General features: G+C 42.6%; 1 protein-coding gene across 1 annotated transcript in view; it reads right to left on the bottom strand.

The window, feature by feature from the left end:
* Nucleotides 1-11,193, bottom strand: part of DEPDC1B (DEP domain containing 1B) — a 92,253-nt gene extending 81,060 nt beyond the window's left edge. The window contains exons 1-2 of the mRNA XM_043488952.1: nt 11,073-11,193; nt 4,031-4,296 (exon numbers count right to left, since the gene is read on the bottom strand). Of these exons, the coding sequence (XP_043344887.1) occupies nt 4,031-4,296; nt 11,073-11,120 (314 nt within the window). The 5' untranslated portion in view covers nt 11,121-11,193. The remainder of the gene's footprint in view (nt 1-4,030; nt 4,297-11,072) is intronic.
* Nucleotides 11,194-18,837: the final 7,644 nt, after the last annotated feature.

The raw sequence follows: 18,837 nt of genomic DNA, 5'->3' as shown, positions 1-18,837 counted from the left end.
AAGGAACAGGAATAAGTAGAATAAAAAGAAAATGGTTCCCTACACATTAGATCAGAGCTTCCCTGGTGGCTCTGTGGTAAAGAACTGCCTGCCAATGCAGGAGACAAGGGTTCAATCCCTGGGTCAGGCAGATCCCCTGAAGGAAATGGCAACCCACTCCAGTATTCTTGCCTGGGAAATCCCATGGACAGAGAAGCCTGGTGGGCTATAGACCATGGGGTCGCAAAGAGTCAGATACGACTTAGCAACTAAACAACAACACATTAGCTCACACACACTACACGGGAACTAGTGAATTCCTCTCTGTAAACTGTGAGCACCATCCAGTTACAACTGCATCCCGGAGCTAGCCCTGGTAATGAGAGCAGGGCAAGGCGCAGGTGGAGGCTCCAGATCAAAGGACCTATCCTGCTAAAAATCTAAAACAGACCAAATGCTCTCCTTATTAAATAGTCCAAAACAAGCGATGATCACAGTATACACTTCTATTTTTATATAACCCACTACATTCAGTTCAGTCGCTCAGTCCTGTCTGACTCTTTGCGACCCCATGGACTGCAGCACACCAGGCTTCCCTGTCCATCACCATCTCCTGGAGCTTGCTCAAACTCATGTCCATCCAGTCAGTGATGCCATCCAACCATCTCATTCTCTGTCATGCCCTTCTCCTCCTGCCTTCAATCTTTCCCAGCATCAGGGTCTTCTCTAAGGAGTCAGTTCTGGCCAGGTGGCCAAAGTATTGGAGCTTCAGTATCAGTCCTTCCAATGAATATTCAGGACTGATATCCTTTAGGAATGACAGGTTTGATCTCCCTGCAAACCGAGGGACTCTCAAGAGTCTTCTCCAACACCACAGTTCAAAAGCATCAATTCTTTGGTGCTCAGCCTTCTTTATGGTCCAACTCTCACATCCATACATGACTGCTGGAAAAACCATAGCTATGACTAGATGGACCTTTGTTGGCATTAGGTTCAAATAATCCCACGTAACCATTTGTTCACATACACAAATGGGTAATTCAGGGATCGGCATGGAATTTCCTGGTGTTATGTTTAGATGTTTCAAAGAGACAAGTGTCTGGTTCTCTGAGGATGAAATATCCACTCTGTCTACTTCACAGGGTTGTCATGAAGATCAAATGAGATCATAAAGCGAAACTGCTACATAAACTGAAACTTCTCATAAACATACAAGGTAGTGCAGGTTCTCTTCATCTGAAGTCGAGGGCCACAAAGCTTGGTTAGACACAGATGATAGCATCTTGTCTGGCTGGACAATGATGACCCTATGATGACCCCGATGACTATGATGTAATTGTCTTTACCGGTAGCAAATCTAGCCACTCTTTCTAGTCATCAGTGTTACTAACAACAAAGAAGTGGTTCAGTAAATAGCTCTGGACCTTTCTCTGCAACATCTCTGATTGTTAGGGACATTCTCATATTAGGATCTTATTTTCCTTTTTTACACACAAAAATTCACTATTTCCTATTTTCTATACTTAACTCTTAGATTCTTGAAAAATAAAATCATAGTTAACACATGTGAATGCAATCACACAATAAATACATTTTTTAAACTAGAAATAAGATTTAATACACTACAAAGTAAAAACATAACTCATCATTTCTGTTATAAAATTCTGCTGTGTGTGTGTGTAATTTCTGCCTTTAAAAAATACTCTGTCTTTATATTTCATGTTGCTTTCTGTAACCCAGACCCAGGCAACCACCCATCCCCTACATTTACATAAGTATTTCAGCTGATAATGTTTACCTTACCGCCTCTATTTGAGAAGACAGTTGATTATTCAATATGTATTACACAGTACTTAACACATTTCTAGAATTCTGTGAATATATGAACACATGTTGACTACACCAACTATTTCTTATTTACTATTCTGTGTTTTCTCATTCAGTCCTTAAATTAGTTAACAAGCTAGTCAACCTCATGCCGTGGAAATGGAGGCAGTCAAGCACAACACAAGAACACAGGCCTCGGATGCAGAGCCCTCAGTTCAAATTCTCTTTTACTACCACCTGAGTGACTGTGGACAAGTTGGTACCTTTGGTCTCACTAATTTCCTTATTTTTAAGATTAGATAAGAGACATCTGCAGGTGCCGAGGTAAATGATGACTATGCAGTGACTCTGGCCCATCACAGGTGCTCCACAATGCTAGTTCCTTTCTTTTAAGAACTCTCAGCTACCCATTCCAACTTTGACACTACTTATAGAGGCTCCTCCTCCACAAAGCTTGATATTTAAAAGCATTGTAGGAATTTATCTTATAGATTCTTCACCTATTTTTCAAATCTAATATGCCTCGAGCTCCTAATGTCCCTCATGGGCTCTCATTACGATTTGGCAGTGGTACTATTCGACCACAAGGAGCAGGTGGACACTGAGCAGGGAGGGCAGCCTGTCCCCAATCCTCCCTGGGGCACTGGCAAGTCAGCATATCATCACGAGCTGTACACTCAGTCCTGGAAGCTGCCTCGTGCCAACAGGTGCCTCTACACTCCTGAGTGAGCTCTCAACTCAAGGCACTTTATTTTTTAAAGGACAAATGATTAAGTCTTCATATTGAGGTGAAACCTGCTCTGACAGTCACTGCTGGGGGGCGGCGCTGGCTCCTAGAACAGGCTTCTGTTTTACTCGCCTGGCATCTCTGAAAGCCTCATGGGACTCAATGGCTGGTACCCAATCTAAGGTCACAATAAAAGAGACTTCAAGTTACTCCTCCAGACAACCTTCTAGGAGTGTGAGTTAACTCTTGATGGGGTACAAGCAATTATAGCTTCCCAAGAGAAACAATCACTTAAGCATTCCCAATGAAGTATGTCATGTGGAACCAGGGCTAGAGTTTCCACTGCCTGATACTAATATGCACTATGGTCTCAGAACAGGCTAATATCATCCAAGATTCTAATTAAAAGTTGGATCAGCAAGCCAGAAATAACTGCCAAGTGGAGAGACAACTAATTGCCCAGCTGACAATCCTGATGCCTAGAAGGGGAGATTGCTGATGACATTCCATGAGGAAGTCAGAGCCTAAACATACACACTGCTGGGTGCTAGCCTGAGTGCTGGTGACCCCCCTGCACTTGCTCTGCAGCCCTTCCTCAGCAGCTAGTCCCCAAAGGAACCGACGACGTGACTCAGGCAGGGAACAGGCACGCTTTCTCTGCTCAAAGCCAGGCGTCCCAGTGGCCCCCAAATGCCCCGCTGAACGTGCTATAAGAGCATTCCTTATTCTTCCACTGGAGTAAACGACAGCAGATATTAAGGGCTCGCCATCTTCATTTCTTCCTTTAATCCCTCACAGGTTCTTGGTGCTCTGGTAGCCCTCTCTGTAGATACCTCAATGATTCCTCTTTTCATTCCTCTTTAAGTATTCCCTCATTCCCTGAATCTCAGGCAGGCCCTCTCCACTTCCAGGAATAAACCAGCCTAGCGTGCGATGAGAAGGGCAGTGTCAATAGAGGGACGTCCTTGCCCTCAGATTATCGCATAGTAAGTAAGCAATCACAGAGGAGCACTGAAATGCGGCCGGGAGGCAGCCACGCACTGCAGAGTTAATCTGAGACATGGGGGAGTTCCAGCACAATTCCTCATGATGAGCCTGAGCTCTGCTTGGAGATCAGACACCTCTGCCAAGAAACCCTGAACACACACCCTCACATTGCTCAGAAAGGTGCAAGCCAGAGCTACTGTTTCACCCTCTCAGATTCCCCAGGAGAGGCACTCTACTATAGCCATCCTTCCAGGTTATAGAAGGCACGAAAAGGTTCCATTACTGAAAGCCACTGTGACAAAAGACTACTTACGGGTGCTCTATGAAGCCAAGAACAAGCGCAATCAGTTCCCTCATAGTGACAGATGCAGTTCTCCACCCAACAAATCACAAGTACAAGCACCCGTCCCGGGGACAAGGCAAGTTCTCTCACAGGAGGAATTTCATCAGACTGACCAGGTCCACGTGTGCTCCCCATGCTCTTCCCCATCAGGGCTGACATGCCATTACCTGTACAAGTGACGGTTGTCCTCGAAGTCTTCCTGGCCCCATTTTCCCTTGATGTCTTCAATAACGTGGTTCTTCAGGAATTTTTTAAGCAGCTGGACCGTTTGTTTGCGGGTCACTTCGGGGCCAAAGTTTTGGCTGCACCTCAGCAGCTCGTGTAGCCAATCCACAGCTTCAGTCGCTGTGAAGCAATGCTCGTAACTTTTGAAACGACAGCGATGTTTCCGTAATGGCATCTTGGCGCGAAAAAGTTCAACTGTTTCATTCCACTTGGGGCAAAAATGGAGGAAAGCATTTAGTAAATTTTTTAAAATGTTACTGCATCCTAAATATTAGGACAACAAATGCAGTTTTTCCATTTAAAAGACTGCCTCAATAACAGAAGCAGTCCAAGTTTTTTTTTTCTATTTACGACCTTTAAATGCTAAAGTAACCTTATAAACAAATACATTTATTCATTCAATAAATATTTACTGGAAATGTTGTCATCAAGTTGTCCTTGATGTGAACTTAATGGATTTTTATGTTAATGAGAAATACATGAACAAAACTAGTAGTAAAAACTGAGGCCGTAATTCAATTCTTGGAGTCCTACATTTAATATAACTACCTCATTCAGCAAGTACTTACTGATTATTACACGAGGCGTTGTATGGGGAGAGGAAAAAAGAGATACATAAAATATAGTGCCTGGTGTCAAAGAATGTTTAAAAATTCTGCAGAATACTATCCTATAAAAAAAAAGAAAAGAAAAGAAAAAATTCTAGCGATTTCCCTGGCAGTCCAGAGGTTAGGACTCCAAGCTTCCAATACAGGGGCCAAGGGTTTGATCCCTGGCCAGGAAACTAAGATTCCACATGCCACATGATGCAGCCAAATTTAAAAAAGAAAAAAGAAATTTTAATCTAGATATTCACACCATTATCAGCCATCCCAAAATTAAATGAAATGTTCACATGTGATGTTCTTCCTACATAATTACTCCACTTCCTTAGGACCCTTGTCATCCCGCCAGTCCTACAAGTTCTGAAAACTCAGTCTTACTCTTACTACCATTCTCTCTTCTTTCATGCTCCTCTTTTAAGTCTATTAATTTACAGACTCTGAACCTTATTTTTTACCTACCTTTCCTACTGAAATCAGTTCTTCCTTTTTCTTTCAACGATAGTCCTGACCTTAACATATTCTTTTTATTTTGCCCAACACTGTAACCTTGTTTTCGCCTCTTCTGCGTTTCTCTCCATACTCTCCGCTGCCCAATCACCTCTGCACCTGTGGTCCACTTCTCTTCTCCCTTCGATAGCCTGCCTCTCTCAAGCACAGTAACCATCCCTGAGTACACAACACCAGGTGCGTCAAGGGCCCAGGTCGGGTCTATTCAAGCACGCTCCCTGGACGTGCAGCACAGGGCACAGCAAACACAGCAGGTGCTCAACACGCAAACACCTAACTGGTCTTTCCCTTTTCCTGTTTTTATTAAACCACCTCCTAACTTCATGCAATTTAATTCTACTCTGATTCTCAATCATGTCTTCCTCCTGGCCAAATTCAAACATCTTTATGTCCTCTGCATATCAATCTTTCTACTTCATTTGACACTACGATAAGCCATGCTTCAAATTAAGTTGGTCCAGATTTAAAATTTTTTTTTAATTCTTAAAACCACGCACAAAAACAATGCAATCTGTAGAGTAAGATAACATATACCAGAATTTCTAAGACAAAATGAAAAATTCAACTCAAGAAAGGGCATTCAAAAGAAAAATGAAAAAAACACTTAAACAGGCACTTCACATAAAAGAATCTCCAAATTTACCATAGTATATGCAGAGATGTTCAATCTCATGAATTAGCAGTGAAATGCAAATAAATCCCCAATGCAATAATATACATGCCTACAGAAAGACTAAAATGAAAAAGATGGGCAATACTAGGTGCCAATCGGAACATGGAGCAACCAGAAATAATATGCACACTGTATAACCCAGAAATTCCATTCTTAAGTGTGTATATATATGCAGCAGAAGTATGTTAACCAAAAAAAAAAAAAAACAAAAGAAGTATGTTAACCAAAAGCCACACTGTTCAAAATAGCACTATTCTTATTTAATAGATTAAAAACCCAAATGTCCATCAACATAAGAATAAACAAATTCATGCAACAGAATAGTGTAAAGTAATGAGAATAAACAAACTATTGCTACATGCAGTAACATAGATGAATAACATAGATAAAATGTAATTGATAACTGTTTTTGCTTCACAACACAAGTCAAATTACAAAACACAACACTGAGTGTTGAAATCAGTCAGTTCAGTCGTTCAGTCGTGTCCAACTCTTTATGACTCCATGGACTGCAGCACGCCAGGCTTCCCTGTCCGTCACCAACTCCCGGAGCTTACTCAAACTCCTGTCCATCAAGTCGGTGATGCCATCCAACCATCTCATCCTCTGTCGTCCCCTTCTCCTCTCACCTTCAATCTTGACCAGCTGCTGCTGCTGCTGCTAAGTCGCTTCAGTCGTGTCCAACTCTGTGCGACCCCATAGACAGCAGCCCACCAGGCTCCACCATCCCTGGGATTCTCCAGGCAAGAACACTGGAGTGGGTTGCCATTTCCTTCTCCAATGCATGAAAGTGAAAAGTAAAAGTGAAGTCGCTCAGTTGTGTCTGACTCTTAGCGACCCCATGGACTGTAGCCTACCAGGCTCCTCCCTCCATGGGATTTTCCAGGCAAGAGAACTGGAGTGGGGTGTCATTGCCTTCTCCGATCTTTCCCAGCAACAGGGTCTTTTCCAATGAGTCAGCTCATTGGTCAGGTAGCCAAAGTATTGGAGCCTCAGCTTTAGGATCAGTCCTTGGACTGGTTTGATCTCCTTGCAGGGACTCTCAAGAGTCTTCTCCAACACCACAGTTCAAAAGCATCAATTCATTGGCGCTCAGCTTTCTTTATAGTCCAACTCTCACATCCATACATGACTACTGGAAAAACCATAGCTTTGACTAGATGGACCTTTGTTGGCAAAGTAATGTCTCTGTTTTTTAATATGCTGTCTAGGTTGGTCATAGCTTTTCTTCCAAGGAGCAAGCAAGTGTCTTTTAATTTCATGGCTGCAATCACCATCTGCAGTGATTCTGGAGCCCAAGAAAATAAAGTCTCACACTGTTTTCACTGTTTCCCCATCTATTTGCCATGAAGTGATGGGACTGAATGCCATGATCTCAGTTTTCTGAGTATTGAAATGTGCTTCCTATTTTTTTCTCTTGAACATTATTCCATTTCTTTACTTCTTAGTATCAAAAATATTATGATAGTGGTGCTATAATACAGCACTGGCCAGGGACTTCAGAGACAAACAAGTGCTAGATAAAGGTGTACTTGCCACACACTGGCAGTGTGAACTTGACCATGTCAGTTCACCACTTTAGGCCTCAATAAAATGAGAGTCCCCTTCACAGATCACAGCCTTGTTGTGGCGAAGGGGCTTACATTACTCAATGAAGCTATCAGCCATGCTGTGCAAGGCCATCCAAGACAGACAGGTCAAAGTGAAGAGTTCTGACAAAACGTGGTCCCCTGAAGGAAGGGATGGCAAATCACTCCCGTATTCTTGCCGTAAGAACCCCATGAACAGTACAAAAAAAGACAAAAGATATGACACGAGAAGAGGTGCTCTCCCAGGTCAGAAGGTGACCCCCTGGGAAGGGCAGGGCGCAATTACTAATAGCCCTAGGAAGAATGAAAGTGCTGGGCCAAAGCAGAAACGATGCTCAGCTGTGGATGTGTCTGACGGTCAAAGTAAAGTCCAATGCTGTAAAGAACAATATTGCATCCAACTCCAGGAGACAGAGAAGGACAAGGGAGCCCAGCGTGTTGCAGTCTATGGGGTCGCCAAGAGTTGAACACAACTTCACAACTAAACAATAACAACAAAATGAGAGAACTGGAATCTTTAGAGTCGATTCAAACTCTCAGATTCAATGACACCTGTAAGTCTTTTAAAGTTCACCTGTTATATCAGAAGACACATACAACTCAGAATTAAGTTCAAAGAAAGGATTGGTAGATTTATGCTGTTTTCAGAAAAATCAATTTTCTTTCTCACCATTTCTTGTTAACTAGTGTTTACAGAACTATTTAATACGTGGATTACAAAAATGAAAGTTATTTCAGTGAAGATGAGTAAGTTGCTAATTAGCTTCCATATTCACCATGAATTGACTTACAGAGTCTGTCATTTGATTTGGGGCATAGAAATTTACCTAGTCCATAAAATGTTATTTTCAGATAAGACTTTGGTACCTCAGAAAATGGAGCTGTACATGGTTTGAGAAAGTATAGTGAGCCATGAAAGGAGGAAGCAAAGGCCGGCTCATTGTGTACCACTAGGTTTTTCCCAAGCTTTTCTGAAGATTAGGTTGAGTGTAACGGTGGGAAAAGACGGAAATGGTAAACTGGGAACCAGGGAGGCAAACAGAGCTGAGGCAGAGAAAGAGGGCTAACTGATCTAACTGATAGAAGCTGTAAAGCACAAATGAATTATACTCAGAGAAACACTTAGAGATTTTACAATGGGGGGAAAGTACCTGTAATGACTAGAGATCACCAATAAATCAGGAATTCTCACTTTAAAAAAAAAAAAAAAGCCTATCGCTTTCTGTGTTTTCAAAAATCTGAGTTTAAGTTCAAGATTCTCAAAGAGAATAAAATCGAGAACTGATTGATACTTAGCAAATTCTGGTGAAACTGAGGTGTTTTCATCAATTATTCACATAATTTCGTTTCCTATTTAACTCAGTCTTGGCTAAATGTGACTTGAAAATCATTTCTTGGGAACTGAAAACTTCTGAAGAACAGAATACTTTTCTTCATAAATTCTTTTGATAACACTTTAATGTGACTCAGAATCAAGAATGTCTTTCACATAGGCAGGCTGCATCTATAGAGTTACTTCATACAATTCTGTGAATATGAGATTTAAAAAGTTTAAGTTATCATGTAATTTATTTTTTTAGTCTAAAGCTAGAAGAATGAGAACAAGTCGCCCCAAGATCCAGCGTCTCTGTTTCCCCTGTGTAGTGAATAAATTGGCAGTTGTTGTTCAGTCGCCAAGTCACATGGACTGCAGTACATCAGGCTTCCCTGTCCCTCACCATCTTTGGGAGTCTGCCCAAGATCATGTCCATTGAGTCCATGATGCCATTCAACCATCTCATCCACTGCTGTCCTCTTCTCTATCTGCAGTAGGAGAATATTACTTTACCTCCACAAAGGACAGTAAGCTTTTTTGCTTTTTTTGTTTTTTTAAGATTTTTTTTGATGTGGGCCATTTTTAAAGTCTTTATTGAATTTGTCACAGTGTTGATTCTGCTTTGTTTTTTTGTTTGTAGGGTGTAGGGTGTTGTTCTTTTTCCTTTTTTTCGGGGGGGGGGGGGAGCATGGGGGGCGCCTAAGGCATGTGCGCTCTTAGCTCCCTAACCAGGGAGCAAACCCACAGCCCCTGCATTGGAAGGAAACCTCTTAACCACGGGACAGCCAGGGCAGTCCCAAAGAGAGTCAAATTTTTGAATGTCCCTGATAAAGCACAATCTGTATCTCATCCCTAAAGATGGACCAACCAATAGCCTTGACCCCAGATGGTTTCAAGTGGTAGAGGCACTGTGACATGGAACTTGATAAGAAAACACTATTTGAAAATAGTGTTGTCCCTGCCACCAGCATCCATACCTCTTAGAGACTACCCCAAAGGAAAACCTAAATTTATATTAATTTTTTTAATGAATAAATCATTATGGGTCATATGTATACCTATGGCTGATTCATATCAATGTTTGATAGAAAACATTAAAATTCTGTAAAGCAATTATCCTTAATTAAAAAATTAATAAATTTTAAAATCATTATGGGTGTCTGAAGTGGATTGTTTGCAAAAATGAGGGCAATAACTTCTTCCATCCTGTTATCTTTTCCTGGATATCCCTTAGGGGTGCAAGGAACAATGAGCCTAATTCTCAAGTTAGCTGTGGCCAGAAGTGGTGACAGTCCAAGGAGTGCAGTCTCTTCCTCCCAAACCACCTTTAAGCTTTCATTAAAAGTCGTCTAAAACCAACCCTGGACATTACCAAATTATCTCCATTTATTCCATTATGAAATCGCTATAATCACTTGCTTCAGGTCACAAAAAAATCAAGTATGCCTCAGAACTCTGATTACCAATGCTCTTCTCCCAGGAAAAAAAGGCAGCACCCTGGACCACTGGGGTCTGAGAGAAAGAAAGTGAAGTCGCTCAGTCGTGTCCGACTCTTTGAGACCGCAAGGACTGGAGCCCACCAGGCGCCTCCGTCCATGGGATTTTCCAGACAAGAGTACTGGAGTGGGTTGCCATTTCCTCCTCCAGGGGATCTTTCCAACCCAGGGATCGAACCCGGGCCTCCCGCATTGCAGGCAGACGCTTTACCGTCTGAGCCACCAGGGAAGCTGAAAAGTCTCTTTCAAACCATCCGTCCGGGCCCACCCTTCCCCTTCATTTAGGTGGGTGCTGATAGAAAAAGAAACATCAGGAGCCGGAAACGTGGCCAGAGAGATCCACCTCTGTTTAGGTTACCGTTGCAAAGAACCTCAAGTGTCACCACAAGTGACACTCAGGATGGACACGCCCTGCCCGTAACGGGCGGCGGGTGGCCCAAAAGTGACGGACTGACTGGATCATCCTCTCCCGGCGGGGGATGTAGGGTTCCAGAAGATCAGGAAAGGGGAGGAGGATGCCGTCGAGCTCTTCCGGGCGCTTTAAACCCGGAGTCGCCGTTCACTGGCGAGAACCCAGCCACCGTCTCGGGATCCAAGCTGCGTCCACCCTCGATGGGCTGGGCCCGCGGCCGGGCTAGCCTTTCTTTAAGCATCATCTAGAATTTGGCCTCACAAGCTGAAACACGCCCCGCCTCCAGAACTCGGTCAGACTAGCTCTGGAGAAGCGAGTACTGACGAGTCCACGGTCGGCCCGCAGGCCGGGGGCTCGCTTCGCCCAGACCCCCGCACGCACACTCACCAGCCTGGTGGCCCGGTATGGCCCGGGCCCCACGATGCGGTGCTCCATGCCCCGCACGCCACGGCGGCGACCAGCGCCGATTCCCGAGAGTCCCAGGCGCCGCAGTTTGAATCCCGAGCCCACGCGCTGCAGGCGCTGATTGGGCGGCGCGGCGGCACGTGACGGGAACTGCGGGGCGGGGCTGTCGGGGCTCGAAGGAGGGGCCGGTGGGCGGCTCCTCCCGAACCGCCGGCGGCGGAGCGAACCACAAGCTTGAAACCAACTCGGTTCTAGTGCGTGCCCACGCTTGCCCAGCCCGCGCGCACGTAGAGGGGTCGCTTTGAACTTGTGTATTTCAGAGACCGAAACCCGGCTGGGCTGGATAGACAAAGCCATGTGCACCCTTTCAAGTGCGCGGTTGAACCTAGCGGTTGCGGCTAAGATTGGGAGAAGTGGGTAGTGAAGGGAAGCGAGTGGACTCCCTCTTCAAGCGGAGGGACGTGTGAAAACTAGATAAGAGCACTTGGCCCCAGGGAGTGTCGACAGCGTGAAAGAATAAAGAGCTGGAGAAGAGCCCCGTTCAGCTTCCTGTGTTGTTCTTTTGGTAGCGTCCTCTTTCCCTGGAACTTGAGTTCTTTGTTTTTTTGAATCTGACTGAAATTTTCAGTCCTGTGCCACAGGGCTGTGAGGTGTTTTTTGTTTCTCAGGATTTTCCCCCTAGGACTTGATGATCTGATTTGCAGCTGTTCAAAGGGACAATTGAGGTCACCATTCTCTACCTACCACTCGAGTTCAAAGTTCAAATCTGGTCCCCTCAGCGATCATTCGGGATGAGATATAATGAGGAGACAAGACAGGGATCAGATGCCCTTATTCTAGTAATACCCTTCCTCCATTTCCTGCATTAGATACGTATTAGCTGCATTTTAGAAAACCCCCAAAATTCCTAAAATATTACATATTTATTAGTTTTGTAATCAGAAAAAAAAAGCAATAAAGATAGTTTTGTATTTCCAATCTTATCAGAACTTTGTGGGGTTTTTGAACTTCTAAATTCCGCAGTGCGAGCTAAGTCGCTTCAGGAGTGTCCCACTCTTTGTGACCCTAAGGACCGTAGCCCACCAGGCTCCTCTGTCCATGGGTTTCCCCAGGCAAGAATACTGGAGTGGGTTGCCATGCCCTCTTCCGGGGGATCTTCCCAACCCTGGGATTGAACCCACATTTCTTACAACTACCTGCATTGGCAGGAGAATTATTAACCACTAGGACCACTTAGGAAGCCTCCGTAGAAGGGACACCAATGGGGCACGAGAGACAGAAGGAAAAAAGGATTTCAGGGCCCTGTCCATCTGGAAACTGTCATCACTTGCCACAGCGGTGGACTTGGGATCTGATACAAAACATCATGCCCTGCTTCTTGAGCATTTTCCCAAGAGTCCATCATGAGCTAAAGACAAGACAGTTTCTTTTTCTGGAAAGATATATCTCCCCATGATCTATGTATAAAAAGCCACGGTCTTTGTAAATATATAAAAGTCCACAGTCTTTGTAAATGTAGTTTAAATTCAAACTACATAAAGACTGATCATCTCCCAGTCTTTCAGCATCATCAACTGGGAGATTTCTCACCCGCTCTCTGCCCTAAATTGCTTTCTACCTTTCTGACTATGTTCCAGGCACAATGGTCCTCTTTCCATTCAAACCTCAGTCTCTGCACCATTCCCCTGCTGGTAATGTTCTTGCCCCAGGGCTTTGTAAGACCAGCTGCATCTCACCATTCAGGTCCAAGTTCATATGCTGACTTCACACCTGACTTGTCACTGACATTAAGAAATTCCAAGCTGTGGAGCAACAACAACATAGGCCTCAGTTATTTTGTGGGTTTGGAGGCTGTGTTTCTCAGTAATGCCCCAGGAATTCCTGACTGATACATGCAGTCCTGCAGCTGCCTGAAAGGTGTCCCAGACAGCTGGATGGGTCATTTCGAAAGAACGCCTCTGTTGAAACCCAAGTCATTGCTTACATTTAACTTGAGCCTTTTGGATTGTACTGCAGCTATCTTTAGTTGTATCTGTTAGCATTTAAGCCATCAACACTATTTGTCAAGGTTCTTAGAACTGTCATATCAATGACTTGATTTCCATTGTTATTGGTCTATACTGTCATTGTTCTATTAGGAAGTCTTCCCCCAAAGCTTGTGCTAACCTTATTCACCTACAGGAACATTATGTTCTTTTGGGTATGGTGAAAAAGAAAGGATAAAAATATATGGAAAACACAAACCCACACTATTTCTTTGAAACTGTTGAACAATATTTTTATTTCAGCATTTTAAAAATAAATGCCCCAGAGAAATAGAGGATTTATACATTCATTTATTCATTTAAACAAATATGTCCGAATACTGACTATATGCCAGGCACTGTTTCAATCACTGAAATACTACTGGAGGTAAAACAAAGTTCTTGTTTCCAAAAGCTGACATCCTAGTGGAGGAAGGGATGAAAAGCCCACTATAATACATAAAATGTATTTAATATATCAGGTAGCAATTGAGTTCTGGAAAGAAAAGTAGAAGAAGAAAGAGAAGGTGGTAAAGGGAGTAGATGCTATTTTGGCTTAGGTGATCAGGAAAGGTCTCTCTGATGAAGTGACATCAGGTTAGAAAATCTGAGAGGAATAGAGGGGTAGCTGTCTAAGGGAAGACCTCCCAAGACGGTGGAGTAATACCCACGTGAAAGCCTGAGATGGATGCATACTTGCCAGGTCCAGGGAATACGGGAAGGGTACTGGTGTTACTGAGGCGGAGTGAGTGAAGGGAAAGAGAAGGATATGTGGCTGGATACAGAATGGAAAGGGGGCTTTTGAGGCTACATTATGGGCTATAGGATTTGGATTTTACTCTGAATTTTTGAAAATATATTAGAAAGTTTTGACTGTGTCAAGATCTTAAACAGGGTTTTTAAAGCATCACTCTGGCCATTGTGTAGATAATACACTGGAATGGGTGTCGGTGTGGCATGGAAGCAGGAAAAGCAGTTAGGGATACTGTAGCAATACACTAGTAGGAAAAGTAAATAAATATGATTGGTACAGTGCTTGTCACATAATGACATTCCACAAATATTTGTTGAATGAATAAATGAATGAGCAAATGAAACTAACCTTCAAATGGTTATTTATCTCCTAAAGGTCAGTTCAGTTCATTTTATCTATAAATGTATTTCTTATATGTATGTACTCTACAGTATAACAGCTAACTTTTATATTTTCAATGTTACCTATACAATTTGCTTCTGAAACAACTACTCTGTTAGTTCTTACTGTTAAAGGATTATCCATATTTGTTTCTCCCTTTTGAGTCTGGGAAGATACAATCCATACCCCATGCCTTGTATTATAATCACATGCATAAACACACACACACATGCACACACATTTCCTGCCACCTCACAATCACACCATTAGAGTCTGGAGTTAGCACCTGAAAATCTTTAGCAAGGATCTAGCTGAATGTATTCTTATATTTGCACACAAGTTCAGTTTCTGGAATGTCACAGCCATGCCTCTATTTTGCTATAGCTAAGTATAATTCTCTAAATCCAGGAAAGTATACTGATGGGAAAAAAATTTTTTTAACAGACATTGGTTTGTCCGAGGAACATAGGATGAATTAAAGGAGGAAGATCCTGGAGATGAGAATCTCCAAGGTAGCTTGTTTAAAATCCTAGGCACCTAGATTGCATAGATGGTTGATGGTTTGGACTCTTTATCAGCAGCTGCAAAGATCCATGTACATATTTCTAATTTTGATGAGGCAGAACTTTAAAACTCCCACCTTAGAGGCTAGTGTGCAAGAGAATGTCATCCAGCTTGAATATAAGCCCAGCCAACCCCTAGGAGTTTCTGTTCAATATGACCTTGATATTCTCTACTGTTTGTGTTTATGTATCTTATAGGGACAATATTATGCTATCCTTGTATTTCAGAATTACTCATCAGTGGACCTATTCTTCATAAATGCCAAAAGTTGGAATTTGGGTATGTAGCCTGTATAGTGAAACATCCAAATAGAAATGACCCATGGTTGAAAACATTAGATCAAGAGGGGAGGGTAGAGCTGGAAAAATTGAAACCTTGTAGATAAATGAGGACTTTGAGGAAGGAAGAATATAGACAGAACAGAGGCCCTCACTGTCCCATCTCAGCCCTTTAGCTTACTACCCTGACTGACTAGTTTCTCTGAGCCACAAACCTGCTGCTTCACCTCTGAGTCTAGGATTGTCTGCCCACTCCTGGCATTTCATCTTCTGAGATTCCTCAGCCTGCCCTGAGCCAGTGCTAGTTCAATTAGGGAATCATCCCAATCTCTTGGTTCCCTCCCTAGAGGCTTGAACTCTGGGCTTCCATCCAAGATTTTCCCCTCTATTTCACTGTCAAAGGCTCAAGATTCAAGTTTTCACCTCAGCAGAATTACAGTCATTACCTGTGATTGAACTTTCAGGTAGCAAAGAAATAGTGAAATGTTAAATTCCAGTATCAGTACAGTACGTCAGTGGTCTGAACCCTATAGCCCCCAGTTCAGTTCAGTCACTCAATCATGTTCAACTCTTTGCGACCACATGGACTGCAGCAGGCCAGGCTTCCCTGTTCATCACCAACTCCCGGAGCTTACTCAGACTCATGTCCATCGAGTCAGCGATGCCATCCAATCACCTCATCCTCTGCTGTCCCCTTCTCCTCCCACCTTCAATCTTTCCCGGCATCGGGGTCTTTTCAAATGAGTCAGTTTTTCACATCAGGTGACCAAAGTATTGGAGTTTATAGCCTCTAAGCTCAGTTTTAAGAAAAATCTAAAGATAGGATAAAATGATCTGCACTTTTAAAAGGTTCATCACAAATGCTCCCTGAAATAGCAAAGATAATTAGTACAGCCCTAAAGAATTCAATTTACAAAAAAAGAAAAAAAAAAGGTAGAGGACAAGCATGTGCAGAACTTTTAGAAAACACTACTGCAAGGCCCCACATCTTGTAGTTAGGAAGGTGCCGGGGGCAGAGGTAAGACCCTCGGGGCAGCAGAGGGTCCTGGGAGCCAAGGCCCATGGACCACAAACAAACACAAGAGCCCAGAGAGGCAGAAGTGGGACAGTGGTCGGCAGCACCGAGCCAGAGCAGAATGAGAATGAGATTGGGAGGCAGAAGCAGTTGGGGAACAAGGAAGGTCTGTGAGCTGCGCTTGGGGCAGGGTGTCTGTATGTATTGGGCTATCTTGAAGGACTAACAAAGGCAGCAGTGGTTATTGTGTTTGCCTACAACACAGCCACTCTTATTTTCTTTCAGAGCCAAGTGACTGAAACTGGCTTGAATAAAAAAGAAAAGAGTTATTTTAAGCATTTCGTCCTTACTGATGACTTCTTTTTCGTTTTGTTTTGATGACTTCTTTGTATTTTATAGTTTTCTTTTGTTGATTTCCGACACAGATCTTTTTCCTTGCTTTCTTTTAAGTTTTTACTGGGTTATAACATATGGACATTACCTGTATAGGGCTTGGGAAATTTTCACTAACTGACCACATCCTTGTAACCAGCACTCTGATCAAGAAACAAAACATAACTAGGACCGGAGCCGACCTCCAGTCTCTACCTGCCTCAATATAACTGGTGTGGATCTTCCACTGTGTAAAAAAAGAAAAAAGAAACAAGGAGTTTACCCCAAAGCTAAAGGGGGAATAAGAGCTAACTCACAGATAACCAGGAATTTAATCCACCTACATTGTAACTCAAAAGCCAACTATAAAAATTGGAGGGGAAGGAGACAAAAGGATTTTATTGAGTGGACAAATGCACACAACATTCAGTTTCCAGCTTGACCAGATATACCATTTGTGGATTTTTGTGGGTTTTCCCCTTTCATTTAAAATTAAAGAGAGACCTTCTAGACATTCAAACCCTCTTGACTACATTTCCTTATTTAGCTGTCTCTAAAAAGTCTCTAATTGGGTGGCTCCTGGAATTAACGACAGGGCAGCGCTTTGATTTCAACTCCAGTGAGGAATTAGAAGGGAGAGAAGCTCCTCAGGTTCCCTGTGAAGTGACCTCCAGCTCACCTACATACCAGAACCCTGGAGACTTATTTAAAACACAGATGCCAGGCTAACTCCTCTCCTGAAAGTAGCTTCTTTGGGGCGTAGGGGGACCAGAGGAGTGAACACAGGTATGCCATTATTATCTGCTTCTCTCCCTCAGACCAGCTGAGACCTGGAGGTTGGGTTCTGCAGGCCCTGCCAGAAGACCTAGGCAGCATTCTAGGAGAAAATGCTTCTTACATGTTCCTCTTTGCATGATGATAAAGTTATCAGAAATAGCATCCTAAAGGAATGTTAGACAAAGGTCATAGGGAGAGTCAGACTTCTCAACTGAGCCTGGAAAAGTACAGAGCCCAAGGAGATGGGAACAGGGGAGGTAAAATGAGACAGGAGTTTTGAGGCAGAACCTGGAATAGCTACAGAGCTGCAGGGCAAATAGTTAGAATCAAGTTTTAGCGATAAGGACCACAGCTTCATCTACTAAGGATTCTTGCCCCTCAAATTGAAACTTAACCTCATTTTCTATGATGCAGTTACTGATTTGCAGGAAATGCAGAGGATGGAAAAATAATGAGGTGTGGGGTTGCAACTGGTAATAATTGGAACATGGGAGAATCTATGAGTGACCAGGTATTTGCAATTACAAGGAAGGAGGTAGGTGGAGAGTAGACAGAGAACCCATAAGACATCTGAGACAAATGAAACTAATCACAGCATGTGGGTGTTATTTAGATCATAATTCAACCTACTTTAAAAATTATAAAAACTAAAAGTGTTTAAATACAATTGTGGGACAATTGGAAGATGGAATATTGAACAGATGTTTGAAGATAATCAAGAATAAGAGTTTAAAACGGTATTGGATGATAATTATCTTTTAAAAGATTCAGTCTTTAAGGGCATGCATCAGAATCACCTGGAGGATTTGTGAAAATGCAGATTACTGTGTCTAACCCCCAAAAGTTCCTAATTCTGTAGAACTTTCCTGGGGCCTGAAAATTTCCATTTCTAACAAGCTGGATAATGAATGCATGAGAGTTCTTTATTCCTGTTATCTCTACTCTTGTTATGTGTGTAATTTCTATTTTAAAAAGGGTTTTTTAAGATAAAGGAAAAGAAAAAAATTGAAAAAGTGTTGACAATATCCAATATCCATTTCTGATTTTTTAAAAAAAATCTCTCAATGAACTAGAGAATACAAGGGAGCTTCCTCAACTTAATAACAATCTATAAAAAACTTCAGGTAATGTCATACCTGATGAAAGACTGAATACTTGCTCTCTAAGATCAGGAACAAGACAAGGATATCTGCTCTCACCATTTCTATCCAACACTGTACTGGAGGTTCTAGCTGGCACAATGAGGGAAGAAAAGGAAAAAGAATCCAAATTGAAAAAAATAAATAAAACCATCTTTTTTCTTATTTTAACAAGTGGAAAGAGGTTTATTATGTACCTAGAAACAAGACCTTGTGACACTGTTGAATGGATAGATACGGATCAATGGAACAGAAGATGTATGACTTTGTTGTTATTTGTTTAATTTCCAAAGTCAGCTTTAGTACAAGAGACTTCATTAGCATTTCCCCAACAGTAGCTGGATCTTTCTAGGTAAAATGCTGAGAAGCATTTCATCTAACAAGTCACTGCAATCATCTTGGAGAATTCAGCAGTCCTTTCTTTGTCTATCACTTTTTTGTTG

The sequence above is a fragment of the Cervus canadensis genome, chromosome 16 (genome assembly GCF_019320065.1).
Source record: "Cervus canadensis isolate Bull #8, Minnesota chromosome 16, ASM1932006v1, whole genome shotgun sequence".
Taxonomy (NCBI): Eukaryota; Metazoa; Chordata; class Mammalia; order Artiodactyla; family Cervidae; genus Cervus; species Cervus canadensis.
Note: the sequence above shows the minus strand (reverse complement) of the source record. Positions and strands in the feature narration are given on the sequence as shown.